Source organism: Pongo pygmaeus, chromosome 19 (assembly GCF_028885625.2).
Source record: "Pongo pygmaeus isolate AG05252 chromosome 19, NHGRI_mPonPyg2-v2.0_pri, whole genome shotgun sequence".
NCBI classification, from domain to species: Eukaryota; Metazoa; Chordata; class Mammalia; order Primates; family Hominidae; genus Pongo; species Pongo pygmaeus.
Genome location: NC_072392.2, coordinates 22948535 through 22974580, shown reverse-complemented (window position 1 = coordinate 22974580; position 26046 = coordinate 22948535). Strand labels below are relative to the sequence as shown.

The window sequence follows — 26046 nt, the reverse complement described above, 5'->3', positions numbered from 1 at the left end:
CACCATGCCCAGCCATAAACAGTACATTTAATTTTTTTTTAATGAAAAGAAAACCAAACTCCTCAGCCACGATACAGGTACATGGGCTTCATTTTCCTATTGTATGTATTTACATATATCTTTGAAGTTTTCTAAAATTAGGGGGAAAAAAACCCACTAAGATTGTTACTGGAAATGGGTCCCAAAGAGAGGGTTCTTGGATCTCACCCAAGAAAGAATTCAGGGCAAGTCCATAAAGTGAAAGCAAGTTTATTAAGAAAGTAAAGGAATAGGCCGGGTGCGGTGGCTCACACCTGTAATCCCAGCACTTTGGGAGGCTGAGGCAGGCGGATCACAAGGTCAAGAGTTTGAGACCAGCCTGGCCAACATGGTGAAACCCCCATCTCTACTAAGAATACAAATAGTAGACGTGATCAGCTTCCCAGGCAGGGCGGAAGGCCCAGGCATTCCCTGAGCCTGGGGAAGCCAGCTGTCCCGGACTGACCTGCTCCGGGAGAGCCAGCAAAGGACACATTCGGCCTGGCCCAAGCCCTGATGATTTCAGTGTTATTTTCTGCATGCACAAAACATCTAGGGAGGATGGCAGTGGCAGTGGCATCTGAGATTTGCAAACTCCTGAGGTCTGGCAATATGCCGCCTCGGCCTCCCAAAGTGCTGGGATTACAGGCGTGAGCCACCGCGCCCGGCGCAGTTTAACCTTTCTTTTCAGACCCCTTTGCTGATGCAAGTAAGGCTGATGACCCGTTTCTTGCTAGCACTGAGGATTATATCCATATAAGAATTCAACAGAAAGGTCAGGAGCGGTGGCCCACGCCTGTAATCCCAGTACTTTGGGAGGCTGAGGCGGGCAGATCACCAGGTCAGAAGTTCAAGACCAGCCTGGCAAATATGGTGAAACCCTGTCTCTACTAAAAATACAAAAAATTAGCTGGGCGTAGTGGCGGATACCTGTAACCCCAGCCACTCGGGAGGCTGAGGCAGGGGAATCGCTTGAACCCAGGAAGCGGAGGTTGCAGTAAGCCGAGATCGCGCCACTGCACTCCAGCCTGGACGACAGAGCTAGATTCTGCCTCAAAAATCAAAAATAAAAAAGAAGTTTGCCTGCAATGGTGCTGTAATTGAGCATCCGGAATATGGAGAAGTACTTCAGCTATAGGGTGACCAACACAAGAACATATACCAGTTCCTCAAAGAGATTGGACTGGGCAAGGACCATCAGCTGAAGGTTCATGGGTTTTAAGTCTTGTGGCTCATTGAAGCTTAAGTGAGGATTTCCTTGCAATGAGTAAAATTTCCCTTCTGTCCCTTGTCACAGGTTTAAAAACCTCATAGCTTGTACAATGTAACCATTTGGGGTCCGGGTTTTAACTTGGACTAGTGTAACTCCTTCATGCAATATACTGAAAAGAGACATTAAAAAAATACAAAAATTAGCTGGGCGTGGTGGCGCGTGCCTGTAATCCCAGCTACTCAGAGGAGGCTGAAGCAGGAGAATCGCTTGAACCCGGGAGGCAAAGGCTGCAGTGAGCCAAGATCACGCCACTGCACTCCAGGCTGGGCGACAGAGAAAGACTCTGTCTCGAGAAAAAAAAAAAAGAAAGTAAAGGAATAAAAGAAGGGCTATTCCATAGGCAGAGCAGCAGCTTGGGCTGCTGGACTAAGGATAGTTATAGTTATTTTTTTATTTTATATTAAACAACGGGTGGATTATCCATGAGTTTTCCAGGAAAGGGGTGAGCAATTCCTAGAGCTAAACCCCTTTTTAGACCACATAGGGTAACTTCCAGACGTTGCCATTGCATCTGTAAACCCTCATGGCCCTGGTGGGAGTGTCTTTTAGCATGCTAATATATTCTAATGAGTGCATAATGAGCAGTTGAGGACGACCAGAGGTAACTCACATTGCTATCTTGGTTTTGGTGGGTTTTGGCTGGCTTCTTTACTGCAACCTGGGTTTTTTTTTGTTTTGTTTTTGTTTTTGTTTTTGAGATGGCGTCTCGCTCTGTCGCCCAGGCTGGCGTGCGGTGGCGCGATCTCGGCTTACTGCAAGCTCCGCCTCCCGGGTTCCAGCGATTCTCCTGCCTCAGCCTCCCAAGTAGCTGGGACTATAGGTGCCCACCACCACGCCGGGCTAATTTTATTTTTGTATTTTTAGTAGAGACGGGGTTTCACCATGTTAGCCAGGATGGTCTCAATCTCCTGGCCTCGTGATCCGCCCGCCTCGGCCTCCTAAGGTGCTGGGATTACAGGCGTGAGCCACCGCGCCCGGCCTACTGCAACCTGTTTTATCAGCAAGGTCTTTATGACCTGTATCTTGTGCTGATTGCCTTTCTCATCCTGTGACTTAAAATGCCTAATTTACTAAGAATGCAGCCCAGCAAGTCTCAGCCTTATTTTACCCGGCCCCTATACAAGATGGAGTCCCTCTGGTTCAGACACCTCTGACAAGATCATGCCCCAAACCCTCCCCGGTCAGAGTCCAAGCCAAAGGCCCCTCAATCTGCCTGCAGGAGCTCTGGTCTCATCCCCGTCCTCCAGGGTCTCTCTGTCCTAGCCACACTGGCTTCCCTGTGTTCTGGAAACGCACCCCAAGGCCTCTGCACAGCCACTCTTTCTGCCCTTCCCCCTATGCCACCTGATTCACCCCCTCACTTCCTTCAAGTCTTTCTATTTTTTTTTTTTTTTTTTTTTGACATCGAGTCTCACTCTGTCACCCAGGCTGGAGTGCAGTGGCACAATCTTGGCTCACTGCAGCCTCCGCCTCCTGGGTTCAAGCAAGTCTCCTGCCTCAGCCTCCCGAGTAGCTGGGATTACAGGCATGTGCCACCACACCCGGCTAATGTTTGTATTTTTAGTAGAGACAGGGTTTCTCCATGTTGGTCAGGCTGGTCTCAAACTGCTGACCTCAGGTGATCTGCCCACCTGGGCCTCTCAAAGTGCTGGGATTACAGGCGTGAGCCACCACCCCTGACCCCTCCTTCAAGCCTTTCATAAAAGACTCCACATCAACTGATGTCTGTCCTGGCCACCCAATCTGAAACCATGACCTCCTCCAGGAGCACGCCCCTGCCCCCTGCTGAATCTCCCTCTGGGCGATGTGAATGGCCAGATCATTATTTTCTTCTTTGCTTATTGTCTCTCCCCCAACTAGAGCATCAGCTCCTAAAGGGCAGGGAGTTTTTTGTTTTGTTCACTATTGGGTCTCCTTATAACAGTACCTGGCATGCAGTAAGCATCCAATATTTGCTAAATGAACCGATGACTGACTGAATAAATGATATCCTACGTCTACAACCTGGTCTCCACATGGCCGGGTTTCGGCACATACTGCTTCCCCAGGGTAGGGAGGCAGAGCACATCCACTGACTCAGCAGACGGTAAATGCTCACTTGGTACTTTTGTTTATCCTTGTTCCAAAAGGGATTTCTGCAAGGTGAAAAGATGCCAGTAAGCTAAGGATATTCAAAAGCAGGGGAGAAGGAAGGGAGCCAGAGACAAGGAAGACCCTGGCTTTTAACTGGCCCTGGTGTGTGCTGGGCTCTGCCAGGGACTGATGAGAGAGGAATCTGTTCTGGATCTAGGATAGCTGGGGGACAGACACTAAATAAATGTGACTGCAGAGATGAGGGCTTCCCAGAGGAGGTGATGTTTGGACAACAGCACATGCATAGGCCCAGAGGAGGGAATGAGTGTGGCCTGTTCAAGAAATTTCAGGAGGCGGGGCGTGGTGGCTCAAGCCTGTAAGCACTTTGGGAGGCCGAGGTGGGTGGATCATGAGGTCAGGAGATTGAGACCATCCTGGCTAACATGGTGAAACCCCGTCTCTACTAAAAATATTTAAAAAATTAGCTGGGCGCGGTGGTGGGCGCCTGTAGTCCCAGCTACTTGGGAGGCTGAGGCAGCAGAATGGCGTGAACCCAGGAGGCGGAGCTTGCAGTGAGCCGAGATCGCGCCACCGCACGCCAGCCTGGGTGACAGAGTGAGACTCCGTCTCAAAAAAAAAAAAAAAAAAGAAATTTCAGGAACACGTTCTGGCCTCCCCAAACCACTTAAGTGCTCTGGAGATGGAGAAGTCACCTGAGACACTCACGAGGTTACATCTTGCTTGCTCAGGACTGCAGCCAACATGACTCAGCTGAGGTCAAGGACTTACCTGACCCCAGAATCACTTTCTGTCTCCTTGCATGTAAAGACTCACTCTCTAGCCTTGTTTTGTTTACAGACTCCCCAATACAAGACACACTGGTTAAAATAACAATAAAAATATGCTAGCAGAGGTTAGTCTCAGTAAATATATCTGACAAAGGAATGGTAACTGAACAACAAAAATCACTCTAATGAATTTAAAAATTAAAAAAATTGATTTTGTGCCACAAAAATTGTGGCACAACAGTTGGCCAAAGTGTTTACAACAGGATATCCAAATGGCCAAGGAGCATATAAAAAGAGGCTCAACATCTCCATTCAACAGGCCACCGCAAATGAGAGCTACAATGTGATGCCACTTCACATTCAGAATGGCTAACTTGGAAAAGACTGTACAATGAATGAAACTCTCAAAATTGTCAGCAGGAGTGTAAAATGGTACACCCGCTTTGGAAAAAGCTCTGGCAATTTCTCACAAAACTAAATATACACCTACTATAAGATCCAGCAAAGGCCAGGTATGGTGGCTCATGCCTGTAAACCCAGCACTTTTTGAGAGAGCAACACAGGAGGATCACTTGAGTCCAGGAGTTTGATACCAGTCAGAGCAACACAGAGAGGCCCCCATCTCTATGAAACTGAAAAAAATTAGCCCAGGATGGTAGCACGTACCTGCAGTCCCAGCTACTCAGGAAGCTGAGGTGGATCACTTGAGCACAGGAGATCGAGGTTGCAGTGAGCAGAGATCATGCCATTGCACTCCAGCCTGGGTTACAGAGACAGACTGTCTCTTAAAAAAAAGTCCAGCAATCCATTTCTGGTAGCTACACGAGAGGAACGCTACAATGCAGACACAAAAAGACATGTTTAAGAATGTCCATAGCAGATTTTTCATAATAGTCCAAAACCAAAACAACCCAAATGTCCATCAACAGATGAATGGATAAACTGTGGTATATCCACACTATAAACCAAAAATAAAATTCTAAGCTCCCCAACCTACTGAATGGATCCCCCACCTCTTCCCCAAGGGAATTCCAAAGACACTTGAAAAGCTAGTTCAGGCCGTGATGGGAAGGGAAGTGGGACATACCTCATTTATAACCCCCTCCCTTTGGAGTGTAGGCACAACTGACTAGCATTAACATTAAAATATATATCATGGCCGGGCACGGTGGCTCACACCTGTAATCCCAGCACTTTGGGATGCCGAGGCGGGCGGGTCATCTGAGGTCAGGAATTTGAGACCAGCCTGACCAACATGGAGAAACCCCGTCACTACTAAAAATACAAAAAAATCAGCCAGGCGTGGTGGTGCATGCCTATAATCCCAGCTACTCGGGAGGCTGAGGCAGGAGAATCACTTGAACCGGGAGGCAGAGGTTGCAGTGAGCCAAGATGGTGCCATTGCACTCCAGCCTGGGCAACAAGAGTGAAACTCCGTCTCAAAAAAAAAAAAAAAAAACAAAACCCGTAAAATATATATAATTAGACTGACAAAACAGTCTCTTCTTTTCCTTTTTTTTTTTTTTGCTCACTGCAAGCTCCGCCTCCCGGGTTCGCACCATTCTCCTGCCTCAGCCTCCGGAGTAGCTGGGACTACAGGCGCCTGCCACCACGCCCGGCTAATTCTTTTTTTGTATTTTTAGTAGAGACGGGGTTTCACCATGTTAGCCAGGATGGCCTCGATCTCCTGACCTCATGATCCACCTGCCTTGGCCTCCCAAAGTACTGGGATTACAGGCGTGAGTCACCATGCCCGACCCAAAACAGACTCTTTGTAGCACTAAGATACCAAATTCCAACCTGACTCTGGTATAGCATCACATGACAGATAACAGGCCCCGAAGGAAATGAAGGAATTTTACCCAAAAATATATTCTTCGACTTATTTTGGAATGGCCCTGCAATGCCATCTCTTGTGGGGGAAATTTGCATGTGTGGAGAATCCCCCTCCCTTTCTGGGTCTTTTTCTGATTAAGGAGAGATTTGACTAAGAGTCTGACACCTTTTAAAGTCCTAAAAGAGACATTTACCATCTATTCTTTCTGAAGCCTGCTACTTAGAGGCTTCATCTACATAATAAGAACCTTGGCTTCCACACACCCCCCTTATCTTAACTCGAGTATTTCTTTCTGACATCAACTCTTTAGGAAAAGCTTAACTCTTTCAACCACTTGCCAATCAGAAAATCTTTGAAAGGGGGGGGAGGGGAGGGTGTCTCACGCCTATAATCCCAGCACTTTGGGAGGTCAAGGCAGGTGGATGAGGTCAGGAGTTTGAGACGGATGGATTGCCTGAGCCTGGGCAACATGGTGAAACCCCATCTCTACAAGAAATATAAAAATATTAGCCGGGTGTGGTGGCCCATTCCAGTGGTCCTAGCTACTTGGGAGGCTGAGTTGGGAGGATCAGAGGATATTCTCGGTAAATATATCTGACAAAGGAACGGCTTGAGCCAGGTAGGCAGAGGTTGCAGTGAGCCAAGATGGCGACACTGCACTCCAACCTGGGTGACACAGCGAGACCCTGTTTCAAAAAAAGAAAAAGAAAACATCTGAATACACCTATGAGCTGTAAGCCCCCACCACCTTCTGGATGGCCAAACCAATGTACACCTTACAGGTATTAGGTCTTTGCCTGTAACTTCTGTCTCCCTAAAATGTATAAAACCAAGCTATAACCCAACCACCTCCAGCACATGTTCTCAGGACCTCCTGAGGCTGTGTCCAGGGCCATAGTTACTCATATTTGGCTCAGAATAAGCTCTTCAAATATCTTACAGTTTGGCTTTTTTTTGTCAACATTATGGAATAATTACTTAGTGGCGAAAAAGATGCAAAAACAGGGATGAATCTCACAGATAAAATATTGAGCAAAAGTAACTGGACATTAAAAGTATATATTGGGCTGGGTGCGGTGGCTCATGCCTGTAATCCCAGTACTTTGGGAGGCCAAGGCGATGGATCACCTGAGGTTGGAAGTTTGAAACCAGGCTGGCCAACACGGCAAAACCCTGTCTCTACTAAAAATACCAAAATTAGCCCGGCTTGGTGGTGTAGGCCTGTAGTCCTAGCTCCTCAGGAGGCTGAGGCAGAAGAATCGCTTGAACCCAGGAGGCAGAAGCTGCAGTGAGCCGAGATTAAGCCACTGCACTCCAACCTGGGCGACAAGAGCGAGACTCCGTCTTAAAATAAAATAAAATAGTACATATTGTATGATTATGTTTACGTGATGGTCTAGAGAAACCTAATTAGTCAACAATGCTAGATGTCAGGGATAGTGGTTACCTCAAAGGGTAAGGCATTGCTTGGAAGAGGGTCCTAGGAACCACCAGTGTTCTGTATTTTGATTTGGATGGCGGTCACACGGGTGTGAACATCAATGCACCGTAATTGGCAAAATATTAAAAGTAACCTGTATGATTCACTGCACAGCTATGGGCAACAGGAGTGCCCCTTCAGGAGAGCAAGAGGGGAGGGTTTGGATCTAAGGTTGAGCCTTGAGGAGCCCAATTAAGTCGCCTTTCAAAGAAGTCTGAGCCCCAACAGTCCTATGTGTCTTCAAGCAAGTCCCTGCCCCTTTCTGGGATTCAGCCTCCCCATCTATGGAGTGGATCCAGGGATCCTCAAGGCCTCTTCCCGCATTTACGCCTCTCTTTGGGAGAGGTGGCATTTCACTCCTATCCCAAACAAGGCTTCACAGGACAATTCCTTCCCAGTAGCCAGTAGCCACCCAGGCTGCCCACACGGGTGGGTGCTCGCTCCTAGCGCCAGTAGCTCCAGGGCTTCAGCTGCATGAGAACTTATGCATGTCTTTCACTTGCCTTAGCCTCTATTTGCTCATCTGTAAAATGGAGTCAAGCATACCTATTTCTCAGGCTTCTGGTGATAAATCTCAGCGCAGTGATTACTGAGCGCCCTGTGCGCCAGGGCTTTGCTATACACAGGCTGTGCACACAGCAAGTGCTTAATAAATGGTGACTGCCTTGGGGACGATTAAAATGTCCATACAAAAGATTGTTACGTCTTTTTTAGAAGGCTCCTTGCGGGGGTCCCAAAGTTGCACGTGGGACAAACGCAAGAGGGAAAAGTAGCCGGCGCGGCGCTGCGGCGGCCCGTGTTGTTTTGTTTGGGGCTGCGAGAGGAACGCGGCCGGCGCGGCCCCTTTAAGAGGTGACTGGAATGTATCAAAACAAAAAGGCCGCGCGTCCACTGGCTGCGCTCTGCACGTGACCTCACAGCTGATTTCCTGGCCCCCCCCCACCTTTTTTGTTGCTGCCGCCGCCGCCGAGTGTCAGTTTCAGCGCCGCCGCCTGCGGTCTCCCAGGCCGTAACTACCCAACCGCCTGCCGCCTGCGCCCGCGCTCCAGCCCCGCCGCGCGCCTGAGCCGTCCCCGCGCGCCTCGGCCCCCGCCGGCGCCGCGCCGCAGCCCCGAGCGCAGATGGCGCACTCGGCTGCCGCCGTGCCGCTGGGCGCGCTGGAGCAGGGCTGCCCCATCCGCGTGGAGCACGACCGCCGGCGCCGCCAGTTCACTGTCCGACTCAACGGTAACGCGGCCCCGGCCCGCCCCGACCTTTTGTCTGCGAGCGAGCCGGGCCCGCCGGGGCCGCCCCCTTGCTGGGTGCCCGGCCCCCGCGCGCCCGCGGCCCGGCCCCGGCCCGGCGCCCGGGAAGGCTGTTGCGAGCGCGCGCCGCGGGGTGGTCCCGGGCGGCCGGAGCTCTGGGCGCAGGCCGGGTTGTGCTCGGGGCCAGGTGGGGGCGCGGCCGGCGCTCCGGGAAGTGGAACGGGCTGGGCGGGGGCAGACTTCCCGGGAGAGCAGGGGCCAGGACGGACAGGGGCCCCTGGAAAGGCAGAGGCAGGAGCTGGGGCAGCGCGGGTCCCCAGTCTCAGCCGCAGGGGACCCGCACCTGCTCAGGCCCAGTTGTTCATGCCTGTTGGGCACCCACTGAAGGCTCCTGTTTGAGATCCTGGAAAGTTGGTCAGCCGTGACCTGTCCCCTTCTGCGGGTGTTATATGGCTTCTTGCTGCCCCTGGGAATCTTAGTCTTTCTACACGGGGGAGGCCTGCGGACCTGGGGCTGACCGCGAAAGGGGCTTGTGGTCCCCTGGGGGGAGTGGGGGGCGGGGGGATGGCTACCACTATCAAGACTTCAGTGGCTCTGGACTGGCCATTTGCCTCACTTCTGTGTGCTTCAGTTTCTCCCTCTCTGCAATGGGAATAATACCAGTGCACACCCCATTGGCTAGTTGTAAGGATGAAAGACTGTAACAAATGTAAAGGATCAGACCAGCTCATGGGGCATTAGTAAGTGCTGGTAAACGTGGCCCCGATCGTGATTCGTGAAGCCAGAAAGCAAGGGCAAGTTCTCCTTTAGTGCAGAGAAGTTTTTGTTTTTGTTTTTTGAGACGGAGTCTCACTCTGTCGCTCAGGCTGGAGTTCCTGTGACACAATCTCGGCTCACTGCAACCTCTGCCTCCTGGGTTCAGCCTCCGGAGTAGCTGGGATTACAGGCACCCACCACCAAGCCCAGCTAATTTTTGTATTAGAGACAGGCTTTCACCATGTTGGCTAGGCTGGTCTTGAACTCCTGACCTCAGGTGATCCACCTGCCATGGCCTCCCAAAGTTCTGGGATTACAGGAGTGAGCCACCACGCCCTGCCAGTGTAGAGAAGTTTTGACTAGCCCATCCCCCCTCAGGAGATCCCACAGGTAGGAAATAGAACTAGAAAAACGAGGGCTATGAACTCCCTGTGGCCCACCTTGCCCCAGTGGGAATGTCCAAGCTGGATCGGTCCTTAGGGGCCACTGTGCCCATTTTCAAGAAGGGAAGGTGGAGGGCCAGGAAAGGGAAAGGCTTGCGAGAGGTCAGGCTGAGAGTTGGGCAGAGCTGGGATGGCGTCCTGACTGGTCTGACTCCCTGAACGGTGGGGCTCCTGCGACCCACATTTGGCTTCAGCCGGGAGGGGCCTCTGCCAGATCTCCGATGCCATTTGGAATGTGCCGAGTGTCGAGCCAGGCCCCACTACAGCTTTGTGGATAGGACTGTCACAATACCCTGACAATGTTGTGACATACCACCCCGTGTTACTGATGAGGAAACTGAGGCTAGGGACCTTAGGAAGTGATTGCCCAGCATCACCCAGAACTTCACCATTGGCCCAACCAACCCTATACCACCAGGCAGAGGCAAGTTCTGCTACTGCTGTGGTGCCGGCAGGGCTCAGCTGGCCACGATACTCGGGGCCCTGGCGACTCTGGGAGAGAGACCTCATGGCTTTCAAATCCTCTCTTCTGAGGTTCCAGAGCGGCCTCTGGTTCCCTTGTGGGCTCGGGAGGCCCATTATACTCAGAGACAGAAAGAAGAGGGGATACATTGGTTGTTTTTTTTTTTCCTTTTTCTTTCTCTTCCAAGTGGGTACAGCTAAAGGACAGCCCTCCAGAGCTGGCCATGGTCAGGGCTGGACATGCCCAGCCGTATTTCTAAACTTACCCCCTTCTGGAATTCACTGCCCAGATAGCTGACCGCAGATGTGGCTGGGCATTTCCCCAGCCAAGCCCAGGGGAGAAAGAAGAGAGAGGCCAGAGGCCCCCAAGGGAGTGGCTGTGCAGCACAGGGTGGGGCTCTTCTGGGCTTCTAGGCCCCACTGGGTTTGGGTGTGTGTCTTGGGACCAGAGAGGGGTCGTCTGAGTCTGAGTCCAGGCCTCCCTGAGCTGAGGAGGACAACAAGCTGTGGTATCATTCCCGACCTGTAAGGCAAGCCTGGAGGCTGGTGCTGTTGTGCCCACTGAGAGATATAAACACTGAGGCTGAGGGGTCAGGTAGCCCCAGGCTCCTGGTGCAGAAGTGTTCCTAGGCTGTCCACATAGCAGAGCCAGGCTGATTCTCTTCCTGCGAGCTCCGGTTCTGAGTGAGGGAAAACGCTTGAGCACCTTCGTTTATTAAGCACTTAACAGTGTTCTGGGAGGCCCTGGGCACCTGGAGTCACTGTATTTCATAGCCACACAGCCCAGGGAGAGGGGAAACTGCATTTCCCATATACACATGGGGAGACTGAGGCATGGGGAAGTGAAATGACTTGCCCAAAGTCTTGCACCACAGAGGTGGAAGAGCTGTGATTCACCCCGTAAGTATTTGTTGAGCGCCTACCATGTACCAAGCACTCTTTTAGGTGTCGGGGCCTCGTGGGGCTGACAGTTTAGAGAAGGAAATGAACAAGAAATAGAGTCAGTTTTAACGTATCTTGGAAAACAAAGGCTTTCATGAGAGGTGCAGGGGGCAGAGGGGAGGCTGTGTTGGGCAGGGCTGCTATTTAGAATCAGGTGTCTAGGAAGGCCCCTCCCTGGAGGGTGGCATTTAAGTGAAGACCTGAAGGAGGCAAGAAACAGAGCTGCAACAGGGAAGAGTGTTCCAAGTGGAGGGAATAGCAAGAGCAAAGGCTGTGCAGTGCCTGCGATGCCTGGTGTGTGCAGGATGGGTCAAGAGGTCATGGGGAGCAGGTGGTGCAGGGCCTGGAAGCCGTTGTCCTATGGGCTTGGCTTTGACTCTGAGGCTCCCAGGAGGGTCCTGAGCACAAGACAGATGGGATGCCCCGGCTCCCTCTGGCTGCTGCTCTAAGGGGAGCAAACTGTGGGGACCAGGACAGAGCAGGGAGGTGGTTACTTTACTAGTCCAGGCACTGCAAACAGGTGTGGGAGAAATGTCTAGATCCTGGACAGATGTGGAAGGAAGCATGGCTGTGACTTGCTTGTGGGTGATGAGAGAAGGCTTGAGCTCGGGCTTGTCTGCCACATCCTGGTTCTGAAATGCAAGCTTGTCATCACTTTATAGATGGGGAAACCAAGGCGCACAGCCTCTAGGCAGCTAAGCCAGAATCAAGCCCCTAGCCTCCATCTGAGGACGGTTTCTGAAGGTTGGAGGCAGCTGGAAGAGACCTCCACCTCCTGGGCAGCCCCTTCCTTAGCCTTCCCTTTCCCTCACAGGCAGGGCTGAGTGTCCCACTTGCTACAAGGAAAGGAACACTTGAGGGTTGTAGAACCCTGGAACTTTCTGCGTCCTCCCTAACCCCCATTTTGCAGCCAGGAAGACTGAGGCCCCAGAGAGTCAGCTGCTGCCGCTGGCCTCCCTCAGCACCCCTGGATGCAGTGGAACTAAGACCACAGCCTCAGGCTTTGGGAGGTGCTCAGATCACAGCCCCAATATGAGGCCGCTGGCTGTGTTGGGCTGGGCTGGACCAGGGTCCTCTGGGGAGGGGAGGGACCTATGGTTGAGCTTCTCCAGGCTCACAGCTCCCTCTGCCTAATCTACCAATGAACCACCAACATGTGGCACCTCCCTGATCCAGGCTCTACTTACAGAGGTGCCAGAAAAGCTGGTCAGGGTGTCTGCTTGTTCTTGTCTGGTGCCACAGCTCCAGCAGCCTGGGCTCGTCTGCCTCAGTCTCATCTGTATATTCACGTTTTGATCTGCCAGCTCTCCTTCGGGGTCAGTGTGGGCCGAGTGGAGAAAGCAGGTCAATGTCTTCTGCAGACTCCACATCTCCCAGAGGTCCTGCCCCTGTCCCCTGTCTGCAAGCTTTGGTCTTTCTCTGTGATCGCCTCCCCTGACAATTTCCTGGCCCCCTTTGGTCCCGAGGTTGGGGAGGGGCAGAGAGAGCATGGGGGTGCAGAGACCCAGGGACGGGTTCCCCACGAGCAGTGTAGCTTTAACTTTTCCCAAACCAGTCACATGATGCTGGTGGGGTTCTCAGGCCCAGGAGGGAGGAGGGTGGTAGTGATCATCCAGGGACAGGTGAGGTCTCTGGGGCAGAGGTGTGTCAGGACTGGCATAAGATCATCTGGCAGAGTTGAGACTGGAACTGAGGGCCCTGCCCTGCCCTAGGCTTGCTCCTGTGGCTCCCAAGTGACAAGTACTGCCCCCCTGTGCTAGTCTGAGGTCTGGAGCTCTCAAGGAAGCTCTTAGAGCCTCGCCCAGATAAGGGCCTGGGCCAGGCCCAGAGGCTGTGCCTGTGTCACTTTGAGCCGAGACAGCAGGATCCACGGTGCCCAGAAGTGAAAGCGTGGCTGACAGTGCTACCCTGGTGTCCTGCTGTCCCATCATGGGGGCTGCGGGTGGTCAGGGGAGGCTTCTGGGCATGTGACCTTTGGGCTTATCTGGAATGAGAAGGAAGGGTCCCCGGAGGCCCTGGGCAGAAAGGTGGCGGGCAGGAGAGCAGACACCAAGGCAGGGAGGCCAGAGAGGCAGCTGGACCCCAGGCATGTTTAGAAAGCCGTGTCCACAGTCCTGCCGAGGGTCAGGTCAGATGAGAAAAGGCGAGGAGGAGCCAAGGACCTTGGTCAAGCTTTGGGGACTTGGGCATTTTCCTGGGATGTCCAGGCAGGTTTGGGGCAGGACAAGGAGTTGAGCGTGAGGACCGGTATTGCATTTGTGGCCTGTGTCGTGGGTGTAACACTTGTGACTGGGTGGCCTTTGAAGGCCCTCCAAGGTGGGGTTCAGGTCCTGGCCAGATGCTCCGAGGTTGCTGCCCAGGGCCTGGCTCCTCACCGGCCCAGTGCCATGTGGTCTGGCCCATGTAGGGTGTCCATTTAAACTCGGTCTTCTCCTCACATGCCACCCCACCAGCACCATGGCCACCCCAGATGCCCTCTGTTCCCCTTTCAGCCTGAAGACCCTCCTTTGACTCAGCCCTATCCCCAGTCAACTCCACACACCTCTGTGACTCTCATTCCGGGTGAGCCCAAACGTCACCTGCCCAGATGCCTCCCCTGACCACCCGCAGCCCCCATGATGGGACAGCAGGATACCAGGGCAGCACTGTCAGCCATGCTTTCACGCCTGGGCACCGTGGATCCTGCTGGCTCAGCTCACAGTGACACAGGCACAGCCTCTGGGCCTGGTCCAGGCCCCAGGCCCTTATCTGGGCTAGGCTCCAAGAGCTGCCTTGAGAGCTCCAGACCTCAGACTAGCACAGGGGGTTCAGGACTTGTCACTTGGGAGCCACAGGAGCAAGCTTAGGGCAGGGCAGGACCCTCAGTTCCAGTCTCAACTCTGCCAGGTGATCTTACACCAGTCCCAACACCTCTCTGCCCCAGATACCTCACCTGTCCCGGGATGATCACTACCACCCTCCTCCCTCCTGGGCCTCGGTTTCCCCATCTGTACACGGGGCTGTGAGAATCCTACCTGTTTAGTGGGATGGTTGTGAGGATCATCGTGTGGAGAGAGCAGAGCACGAGCCTGCCCCATGCTGGGGCTGCACACGCTTGGCCCACCACCGCTCCTGTCCTGCTGTCTCCTGGGAGCCACAGCCCGAGGTGCAGGCCCGGCTGTGGGAAGGCCAGCATGCTGGTCCAGCTAGTTGTCCACAGGTCTGCCACAAGGCCCTAGTGTGTGTCTGGCAGAGACAGAACAGCAGTTGTTTTAGTTGGACAAATATTTCTTGGGTGTCTCCCCTGAGCTGGGTGCCTGGAATATGGTAGTGGCCGAGCTGTGCGATCACTGAGGGCCAATGGGAGGCAGAGAAGTTCTGAGGACTCCCCAGGTCAGGTCCATCCTTGACCCAGGTGGCTACTCCAGAAACACTGACGCAGGGCATGCACAGAGGAGCAGTAATGAGCTTGCCAGGCTTCTTGTATCCACCTCCCTGCTCTGCAGGGACTGCTGGAGCAAAAGCTGAGGTCTTTTTGGTGGCTTGCAGGGCCCTGTGTGGTCTGGTCCCAGGATCTCTGACTTGGCTTCCCAACCCTTACTCCTGGCTTGTTTGGGCCCAGCCACTCTGGCCTCCTTGCTCTTCCTTCAACCTCCTACCCCAGGGCCTTTGCACGTGCTGTTCTCTCCAGTGGATGGCTCATATCCCACGTGTCCTTTGGGGTCCTTGTATGCCCTCTTTACAATGGCAGCCCTGCCCCTCCCCACCCCTCCTCTGCTGTGTAGTGATCCTTGGCATCTGTCAGTTTATCACCTGTGTGCCCTCTGTGATGTATGTATTTATTTAGAGACAGGGTCTCACTCTGTCATCCAGGCTGGAATGCAGTGATACAGTCATATCTCATCGCAGCCCCGAACTCCTGGGCTCAAGTGATTCTCCCGCCTCAGCCTCCCAAATAGCACGGACCATAGGTGTGTACCACCATGCTCAGCTTTTTTTTTTTTTGCTTTTTTTTTTTTGAGATGGAGTTTTGCCCTTGTTGCCCAGCCTGGAGTGCAATGACGCGGTCTCAGCTCACTGCAACCTCTGCCTCCCGGGTTCAAGTGATTCTCCTGCCTCAGCTTCCCAAGTAGCTGGGATTACAAGCACCCGCTACCACGCCCGGCTAATTTTTGTATCTTTATTAGAGATGGGGTTTCACCATGTTGGCCAGGCTGGTCTCGAACTCCTGACGTCAGGTGATCCACCCGCCTTGGCCTCCCAAAGTGCTGGGATTATAGGAGTGGGTCACCGTGCCTGGCCAACTGTATTTTTATTTTTGTAGAGGCTGGGTCATCATGTTGCCCAGGTTGGTCTCGAGCTCCTGGGTTCAAGCGATCCTCCTACCTCTGCCTCCTAAAGTGCTGGGATTACAGGCATGAGTCACCGTGCCTGGCCCCTGTATTATTTATAATGATATTACTTATTGTGTGTCTTCATCAGTAGGTAAGATCTCCATGAGGAAGAGTTTCATCAGTTTTGTTTGCTGCTGCCTGCCCTGCAGCCCAAACCCTACTGGAACACAGTAGGCCCTCAATGAGCCTGGGGTAATTAAATGGCCAGGCTAGGTAGGCAGCTCCCTTGGTGACCGGGTCAGTCCCAGAATAGCCTCTGATTTCTGCTCTCCTGTCCTGGGTGACTTGAATTAACCCCAGCAGGTGGGGAGCCAAGAACCACATCCCTTGCTGTGCAGCCAGGACAGGCGGCACTGGCCAGAGCTGGTCCTTGGCCCGGGTGGCAGGTACAGTCCAGAAGGACAGTCAGGCCCACAAGGAGGAGGCAGCACGGCCGGTGTGGGGGCGGGGCTGCAGGCATGAGGGGAGTGGGGCTGGGGAACCCTCAGCTGGGCCTGGCAGGAACGGAGAAAGGGCATCGGGCAGAGGGAAGTGCCTAGGCGATGGCGGGTGCAGGAAGTAGCAGGTGTGTCGGTGGAGCAGAAAGAATGGCTGTGGCTCAGGACTTGCAGGCCTGGGCTCCAGCGTCATCTTGGGCTGCTGTGTGACTTGGATCCCTGGATCTCAGTAGTTCCTCATCTGGAAATGGGGAGATGAATTGTAGCCACTCTCCTGAGGCTTTGGGGAGAATCAAAGGAGAGACCAAGGGCCAGAAGGCCTCCTTGCTGCCGTTGGCCCCAGTTCTGGTGGCCCTGGACTGGTGGTTGGACCTCTTGGCCTGTCAGCCTTCCCCTCGTGTTGCCCAGCACAGGCTTTAAGGGCAGATTCTCTGGGGCTTTGAAGTTCAAACACATGAAACACAGCATGATTTTAAAGAGTGAATCACATCTGTCCCTTTGCTGAGGGCCTTCTAGTGGCGCCCAGCTCAGAAGGCTTAGGAGGCTCTGCAGGACCTGCCCTATCACCTCCCTGCCCCCATCTCTGCCCTTCCCCTCACCCACCCCACTCCAGCTGCCCCTCATTCAGGCCTACTCCTGCCTCAGAGCCTTTGCACTGGCTGTTCCCTCTGCCTAGAACACCGTTCCCTCAGAATGGCTGGTGCCCTCTCCTTCCTGTCCTCACCTGCCCCCATTCCCTGGCATCCTACACATCACTTGCTTTTCATGTTTATTCTCTTTCTCCCCTTCCAGTTTCATGGGGGTAGGACTCCTTGTCTAGCTTGTTTGTTGCTATACTCCCAGCATCTGAAACAGTACCTGGGGCTCAGGAAACATTTGGTGGAAGGATAAGTGGATGGGTGGGTTGATGGATGGGTAGGTGGACAGACAGACAGATGAGACACTAAAAACTGTGATTAGGAAGAACTTCAGTTCATTGTTTGCCCAGCAGGAGTTTGGGGTGGACTGGTGAGCTCCAGGCCTGGCAGGCCTGGTGGAGTGTGAAAACCCGTTTGTTCCTGCCTCCTGTGTCCAGCGTCGGTTTCTCATGAACTCTGCCACAGGCCTCTGATCTTTCCTGCTGCGTCTCTGTCAGAGTCCAGCAGGTGGTCCTGATGCGTGGCGCAGCGCCGCCTCTCTAATCTCTTCATGCTCTGCCTTAGTTGCAGATTTGCTGAGCCCTGTTCTATGTCCAGTGCTGGGTCCTGGGACTCCCAGATCCACGGATGTGGTGGGGTGGGGATGCAGAGAGCAGGGCTACAGAAAGGGGTGGCAGGGCCCTGGGATGCTAGGACTGACGCAGTAGCAAAGGTTCATGTGGGGCTCAAGTGTTCTAGGCACGGCTGTAAGCATGTCACAGAGGTTGCCTCATTTAATCCTCCAAACCACCCTATGAAGGACATTTTATTGTATCCCCACTTTATGGATGAGGAGACTGAGGCACTGAGAGGTTATTCAGGATTCAGCTGTAGCAGCCGAATGGCTCCAAATGCCTGTCCCTCTACCCCAGCCTCGGTGCCTGAGTCCGCTGGGATGGGAGTCAGCATAGGCTTACCTGTCTCCACAACCCCCAGGATGTCATGACCGGGCCGTCCTGCTCTATGAGTACGTGGGCAAGCGGATCGTGGACCTGCAGCACACCGAGGTCCCAGATGCCTACCGTGGGCGCGGCATCGCCAAGCACCTTGCCAAGGTAGGGCAGGGCCAGGCGGGGACGGGGACGTGGGAGCTGCCACCCTCCCTCCGAGGAGACGGTGGCCCTGGTGGCCACTTCAGCCTGCTTCTTGGCCCTGGGTCCTCTCTGGGCTGGTGGCAGCCTTTCTGGGCCCAGGCTCCTGTTCTGCAAGACCCTGGCGTGGCTGAGCCTCCAAGATCCTCACACACCTCCTGTGTGGCAGGTGCTACACGGGAGCCCCATTCCTGCCCCCAACCCCTTCATCCTCAGGGCATCCCAAACCCCAGGCTGCCTGGAGAGCAGGTTTGGGCTTAATGAAGGGAGTTACAGCCAGAGCAAAGAATGACCATCAGTCCCCTGAGGGCTGCTGCTGGGACTTAGCTGGGCCGTCTGCCGGCTTCCCCTCCTCCACCCCCACCCCTCGAGGAGAATTGCAGGGCAACCTTTACCCTCCATGCTGCCTGGGGCAAGGGGGCTTGTGGGGGAGAGGTGATGTGTTTTTTCCTTGTGTACTGGACCAGTCTGTGGGGATCATCCCAGGTGACACTGAAACTCAAGGGAGTTACTGACCTGGGCAAAGTGGAAGCGTGGCTAGGGAGCCGGGCCTGGGGAGGCAGCAGACAATGCCACCTTCTGGTGCCGGCTGCAGGCCCTGACCACTCTCCTCTCTGCCCGGCTCCCAGGCCGCCCTGGACTTCGTGGTGGAGGAGGACCTGAAGGCCCATCTCACCTGCTGGTACATCCAGAAGTACGTCAAGGAGAACCCCCTGCCGCAGTACCTGGAGCGCCTGCAGCCATAACCCTGGCCTGCAGGCGGGAGCGCTCCCTGCCGGACTCTTCCACGTGGCCTTTGCCTGGCCCCACGTGCTCTCAGGAACCTGGTCCCACTGGGAACAGACTCGGAGTTATTTTTGTAAGGACACTCATCTGTGCCCCACGTCCAGATCCCTGGAGGCAGCTGACCAATGATGGGCGGTGACCCGGTAACCGAGGCGGCAAGGAGGCCAGGTAGTCCCGGCAGCTCTCACTCTGCAGAGACCAGCGGCTTCGTGGGAGGCCTGTGGGTCGCACGTAGGGGCTAGAGCCAGCCTGCATCCCGCCCACCGGGCTCCACTCGGAGATCAGCAGGAGGGCCAGTGCGGGACCCCTGCTGCCACCTCTCCTGGGCCTGTGTCCTTTCTGGAAATTAGGAAGGTGTGCTCCAGAGCCAAGAGGAGCAATAAGAAACCTCGTGTGCTAGCTTCTGAGGGTGGCAGTGCCCCTTTCTCAGACCCCCATGCCCAGTGCAGGCAGGGCCCTGGAAAGGGTCAGCTCTCCCTGACAGAGACCAGCAGAGTGAAGGACTGAGCACTGGCCAGGCTCAACCGCACATGCGGTTCACACATGTGAACACACAGGATGTGGTCTACAGACGGGCTGGTGGTGGGTGCCGGGGGTGTTTTCCTCTCCTTGGTACCCCCATCTTTTTTTGGCCTCTCGTGTAGGTTCTGCAGGAAACCAAGTTCCCATCCCCATGGGCTGCTATCCCCTATACCCCTGTCTGCTGGGAGGAGCTCCAAGGGGGCCTGAGCAGCTGCAGGCCCGCCCCTTGCTGGCCTTGGCCACCTGCCTGAGCCTTCTCCGAGGAGATGCCTTGGAGCTGGGGTGGGAGCGAGGCTGACTCTTCTCCAAAAACCGCCCTCAGCATCCAAGAGGAAGAAACATCAGCCACAGGGGTTTCTGTGCTGCTGCCAGACATCAGTGTCCTCTTTTGTGGCTGGCTACAGCCGGATACACTTTGCTGCCCATCTGGCCCTGGGCTCCTCCCCAACCCAGCCTTCCTGGGTGCAGCCTGGGAGACACCAGCACTCTTTTTGGTGGGACCAGCCTTTTCGGGGCATGCTGGCTTCCCCTGGGGCTGACTCAGGTCCTGCCCTCTTGTGTTAGCACTAATAAGGGTCAGATTCGTCCCTGCCCTTCTGTAGAGCTGGAGGGTGACCTGGAGCCAGGGGCCCTTTAGGGCTGAGACATTTGTTAGTCAACACCACATCCCTTGGGAGTGATGCATCCCTACCAGGCTTCGGGGGGAGTCAGGCTGGGCTCTGGACAGTACAGGGAGAGGTTGACCAGGACCCCCATGCCTTCCTCCCCCGGTGCAGGGGCAGTGGTTGCCATGCTGACTCCTCCCTTTGACTCCATGCACAGGTGCTGGCTGGCCTGTGGTTGCATTTTCCACTCACCTTGCTATCCCCAGTCTTGGCACTGAGACCCCCTGCATTCCTTCTCCAGCCACAGCAGCCCAGGGGCCTTCCTGCCTGGACGCAGGACCACGGAGACCTGCATGTGCAGGGAGGCCTGGCAGCCTGCCGATGGGGGTCCCCAAGCCCCAGAGTCTCCTCGAAACCCCTGCTGTGGGTCACAGCATGGACCAGCAGGGGTCACCATCCTGAGTACCCCTGACATCCCTGCCCCTTGCCCTGTGGCAGATGCTCCTGCCCTGGCCTCCAGGAAGTCAGCTCTTTTGCAAAGGGCTTGTGTGAGAGGTCGGAGAAAGCCCTGGGCCTCCAGGGAGATGCAGCTGGCAGGAGGTGGGCTGAGCTGCTCTAGGGCTAGGGGTGGCCCATTGCTGGCAGAATTTAAGGAAAGAGCAGGTTGTAGGCACAGAGTATGGGCAGCCAGGCCTGGGCCTTCCCCTTACTGTCCCGGGGCAGCAGGGCTAGGGGCCTCTTTTCCCCTCCCTAAGGTCACCCCCTTCCCATCCACACGTCCCTCCCCAAGTTCAAGCACATAGTCCATCATGACCACCCAGTAGCTCAGTGAGCTGGGGCCATGTCCCTGTGGCCTCCAGCCCATCCGCAGGAGGGCCCCTTGCAGTGGCAGCACAAGGAGCCCCCCACAGGAAGCCCCTGAGGGCCAGCATGGACCTTGAGAGCCAGGAGGGAATGGGCCTGGCCCCACCCTGTTCCCACTCCCACCTAAGATTCCTACCCCTGTGTTCTAGCAGGTGACTCTCGATCTAGCCAGCCCATAACAAATACTTGAACTAGGCGGCATGGGGTGGTGGAGGCCTGCAGAGGCCCTGGGTCCAGGAACTGAGACTAGGGCTTTCTCAGGAGGCCTGATCCAAGCTCCCGCAGGTATGACCTGGCCTCCTCGCCTCGGGCTGCCTTAAAGCACTGCTAACCCACGCCAAGGGGCTAGGCAGGGCTTTGCGGGGCCTGGCCCAAGGTCTCCAGTAGAGCAATAACGTCTCCCCAGGTTGGGTCGCCACAGACACCCTGCCCTGGAGCCCCCAGCCCATCCCGTCTGGTGCTACCCTGTCTGCCTGGCAGCCTAGCCTCACCCCTCCTGTCGGTCACCTGGGAGTCCTTGGTGAGGATGCCGCCACATGGGGCCGGTTTATGCACCTGGGCGAGAACCTGACTGGGGCAGGGGATGCTCAGGGGCCTGCAGGTCTCCCACAGAGCTGCTTTTCTGCCCGCCTCACCCTGTGGGTTTCTATTTCTTGCCCGGTCAAAATAGGCAGTGACTCGTGCCTTCCCTCCTCAGGGCCCATGGCAGGGTGTGGACCCAGCTGGCCGCTGGACCACCCCCTTCCTCATTCTTCAAGCTCATCAACAGGTCTCAGAGGAACATTTCCATAAAAGGTGTGGCCTGGCATGCAGTGCTGTCTGCACGCTGTCGCTTCCCCCACAGCAACCTGCCGGTCAGCCGTAACTGGTGGGGAGCGGGGAGGGGGGAGGCGGGCTTCCCTCCCTGGTGTCTGGCCTCTTCACTCAGCCCTCAGCACAACCTTCAGCGTGGAGAGCAAGACCCTGCGTGTCACTGGGGCTTGGCTGGTCTCCCTGCAGGGTAACAGTGACTTCAGGAACCCGGACCCCAGTCTGGGCGGCTCTGCCTTCCCGGCTGGCCCAGCCCCCACACCACAGTTCCCTGCCACCTCCAGGCGCAAAAGCCCCCAAGGCCACAACCCAGCTATGAAGCAGAGTGGCTTTGTGCGGCCTTCTAGGAAGGGGCAGTGATGCCATGCATGAGATCCGCTGTGCCATAAGAAGTCACTCCCTTTAGTATTTCTGGTCCAATGCAGGGAGGTGAGGCCCAGCCTCATGATAACACATGCCCATCAAGGAAAGCTGTGGCTAATGCTTCCAAAACAAGTGAAAATCTTGTACCAGGCCCAGGGCCATATCTCATTCTGCCCCAACTACTGAGGGAGGGAACAGACTCCTGGAGGACAATTTCTCTTAGTTCCCACTCGGGGTTACATGGCTACTCAGAATGAAAGATAAATTGCCAGGCTGGTTGCAATCTTTTTTTTTCTTTGAGATGGGAGTCTCTCTCCGTTGCCCAGGCTGGAGTGCAGTGGTGCAATCTCAGCTCACTGCAACCTCCACCTCCCGGGTTCAAGCAATTCTCCTGCCTCAGCTTCCCGAGTAGCTGGAATTACAGGCGCCCACCACCATGCCTGGCTAATTTTTGTATTTTTAGTAGAGACGGAGTTTCACTGTGTTGGCCAGGCTGGTCTCGAACCCCTGACCTCAAATGATCCACCCACCTCGGCCTCCCAAAGTGTTGGGATTACAGGCATCAGCCACCTCACCCAGCCCCGTTGCGATCTTATTCCACTTCATTTTCACAGCATCCCCGGGACATGCCCATTATTAGGCCTATTTGATAGATGATACTGAGGCTCAGAGTCGGGGGTCACAAGCCAAATCCCACACCGCTCGAAGGGCTCGGGACCCAGCCCAGCTCCCGTCCTCTTGTATCAAGCTTGTATGATATGAGGTCTATGTCTGCTTGTGACAGATAGCCTTGAAAGCAATAAACATAAAACTTCCAGCAACTTCCCACTCAGCTGCAAGGCTGCGGTGGGTCCTACCTTGAGCCATAAGGTGAGCAGCTAACCAGTGCCGGGCCAGTGTGGAGAAGGCTGAATTGCCTGTGAAGCTGGGGTTGTAGGCAGGAATATTCATGGAGCCCCTGACCATATACTCACACTGCCCCTCCTCAGTTCAGGGTTCTTGGATTTGCTCAAGTCCACCCAAATATCCCTTTACGATTCTCAGGGTCCCACTCCTTCCAGATCCAATGCCCTAAATTTTACATAAGAGTTCCGGCAAGGCTGTGAATTCAACTTGTGTTGTAACTGCAACCTGCAGGATCAAATTTAGGGTTATGTTTTCAGTTCTATCAGTCTTATGGCTACAAGATATTAAAGAGATTCTTTTCTGGTTATCAAAGATGCTCTCTGGTTTTCTGTCCATGTTTTGAGCTGGGTTTATCCCTTCTGACTCCAGTGTAGTCAGAAGCCACCAGTCTCTCCAGCTGTCCCCATGACATGATGAAGGGCTACAGCCATTTGGTCTCTCAAGCTTTGCCTTCAAGAGACACTTCACCCCAGGCACTTAACATAGGTGATATTGTGAGGACTAGTTTTGCCACTGAATGCTGTGACTTTCCAGGGTACCACATCCCTTCTGACAGTGAGGTCATTACTGCATTCCAGCCCAATCCAGGCAGATAACCAATCCCCGATTTCCAGAATTAAGGCTCTATTTCTAGGAAGTCATTCCTGCTACCAAGGACGTTACCAGTCAGTGAAGAGTCAGGAAAATGGAAATTGCCCAGGCACTTCAGAGTGGATCTAATGCAGCGGACTGGTTATGAAAACTGTTGGAAGGATGAGAGGAGCGAGAGTGAAGAGGTGAGATTGCCCAAATATTGGTAAGTGCAGGAAGCTGCTTTTACATGGAGGCTGGAGGAACAGGTGTCACCCAGAAGCGTCTGGGGATCACAGGGCTGCTAGGGTGCTCCTGGTAGAAACTTGCTGGCTGAACAAGACCCAGGTGTGCATGCCTGCTGTTGCCACCACTAAAAAAAACCCCAGATCCAGGAACTTTACTGCCTTCTGATTGATCAGTGCTTCCTACCAGCAGAAACAAATTGGAAGCCCACTGGTAAGGGCTCTAGCAAATGTAGTTTGCAGGCTTCCAGCCTCTCTGTGATCAGAGGAGGGAAGGGCTGGCAATCAACAATCAGGGCAAGGAGAAATATTCTTGCCTGCAGGGGGTGTGGCATATGACATAAATGCCAGTTCATTGATACCAAGGCTGAGGCAAAGCATCTAGAGGATGACAGGCCCCAGAACCAGGCAGACCAAGAATGGATGGATAGTGGGTAGATGATTGGGTGATAGATGGAGGGGTAGATGAGTAGGTGGATGGGTAAGTGGGTGGATGGATGTGTGGATGGGTGAGAGAATGGTTATTAGCAATACCAGCTCATCCGCCATCACTAATACCAGCACATCATGCACTGGAGTGCTAAAAGTAAAAGGTCCCTTGTCTTGGGAAGAGCTTGTCTGAGGGTCGAGGGAGACACTTGTAGGCCATTAAACATGGAGTCAGGTGGGAGATCTGGCTGGGTGAGATTCTATCATTTTCTGAATTAGGGAGAGGGTGGAACCCAGGAGTTGAAAGGTGGGGCCCCTTGAGCGGTTTGTTCCTGAAAGTTGTCCTGATTGAGGAGGAAACTTGATGATGGGGTCATACATTGGGTGTGGAAAGACACTGAGACTGCAGGAATAAGCCTCTGCATGGCCATTCTGGAATCTAGGAAAGGAGAGCCAGAGCATACAAATGTATTGGTGTTTCATCTGCCAACTAAGACAGAAAGTTCAACTAGGTGCCCTGGACTAGGTCGTCTCATTTAAACTTCCCAACAAGCCATGAGGAGAGAACCTGCATCCTGTTCAGGTGGAGCCACTGCCCTTTGGAGATACGATGTCATCCACACCGTGCTCAGTGAGGGTGACCCAGGCAGATGCGGCTCTATCTTCACAGGACCCGAGTTCAGGGGAGGGGGATGAGAAAGTACACACGTAGCAAGAAACTCTGTGACCAGACTATTGGTGCGCACACAGGCGACGCACCCAGTCCCAATGCGGAGAACTTGCAAGGCTCTCTTGAAGAAGGAGATGTGGGCTGGGGCCTGAAAGATGAGGGAGCTTTGCAAGGGGCACAGCCTGCAGGCCCCACGGGATCCAGGCTTCATGGTCTCTGACCTCATCTCCCACTACTCTTCTCCTTTCTCACTCCACCCCAGCCACATGGGCCTCCTGCTGGTCCTCGTATCTGCAAAGCGGTTCCCACCTCAGAGGCTATGCCCTCTGCCCAGAGTACTCTTTCCCTAGATATGCTCATGGCTCCGTCCCTCACCTCCTTCAGGTCCGTGCCCAATGATCACCTTCTGGATGAGGCCTGCCTTCCCAGTTCTCCCCTGCCCAACATTTAAAGTGCCTCCTCCTCCACCTCTGATCCCCTTACCCTGCCCCATTTTTTCCAGCCATTGATTTCTTCTTACACAATGTATGATTTATTTATTTTATCTGGTTTATTATTCATTGTCTTTCCCAGCTAGAATACAAGCTGCATGAGGGCAGGAGTTTGTTTGTTTTGTTCATTGCAGAATCCCAGCATCTGGATCAGTGCCTGGCACACATTTAGTGCTCAAAACATTTGTTGGATGGGTGGGTGGGTGAATTAGTGGATGGGTGTGTGGATAGGTGGGTGGATGGATGGATGGGTGGGTAAATGGATGAATGAATGGATGAGTGGGTGGATGCATTAGTGGATTGGTGGGTGGATGGATGGATGGGTGGGTGGGTGAATGGCTGGGTGGATGGGTGGGTGGGTGGGTGGATAGATGGATGGGTAGATGAGTGGATGGATGGGTGAGTAGGTGGATGGATGGGTGGATAGGTGAGTGGGCAGATGAGTGGGTGGATGGATGGATGGGTGTGAGTGGATGAGTGGGTGGACGGATGGATGAGTGGATGGATGGAATGGTGGATGGATGGATGGGTGGATGGATGGATGGACTGGTGGATGAGTGGGTGGATGGATGAGTGGATGGATGAGTGGGTGGATGGAGGGATGGGTAGATGGATAGATGGACTGGTGGATGAGTGGGTGGATGGATGGATGAGCAGATGAGTGGGTGAATCAGTGGATGGGTGTGGGTGGATGGATGGCTGGGTGGATGAGTGGGTGGATGGATGAATGAGTGGATGTGTGGGTGGATGGGTGAGTGGGTGGATGAGTGAGTGGGTGGATGGGTGGGTGGATGGATGAATGAGTGGATGTGTGGGTGGATGAGTGGGTGGATGGATGGGTGTGGGTGGATGAATGGCTGGGTGGATGAGTGGATGAGTGGGTGGGTGGAT

The 26046-nt window shown here is 54.3% G+C and overlaps 1 protein-coding gene across 1 annotated transcript; it reads left to right on the top strand.

The window, feature by feature from the left end:
* Positions 1-8387: 8387 nt before the first annotated feature.
* NATD1 (N-acetyltransferase domain containing 1) lies at positions 8388-23062 on the top strand. Its single transcript, XM_054458298.2, has 3 exons — positions 8388-8696; positions 17740-17858; positions 18524-23062. Exons 1-3 carry the CDS (start codon positions 8591-8593, stop codon positions 18638-18640), a joined length of 342 nt encoding a protein of 113 aa, XP_054314273.1. The 5' UTR covers positions 8388-8590; the 3' UTR covers positions 18641-23062.
* The last annotated feature ends 2984 nt before the right edge of the window (positions 23063-26046 follow it).

What these genes read in the sequence shown, in the direction of transcription:
- NATD1 (XM_054458298.2), top strand. Translation starts at nt 8,591, where the DNA reads ATGGCGCACTCGGCTGCCGCCGTGCCGCTGGGCGCGCTGGAGCAGGGC. An exon ending in GTTCACTGTCCGACTCAACG is followed by an intron (nt 8,697 to 17,739) that starts GTAACGCGGCCC and finishes CACAACCCCCAG; the next exon opens with GATGTCATGACCGGGCCGTC. An exon ending in TCGCCAAGCACCTTGCCAAG is followed by an intron (nt 17,859 to 18,523) that starts GTAGGGCAGGGC and finishes CCCGGCTCCCAG; the next exon opens with GCCGCCCTGGACTTCGTGGT.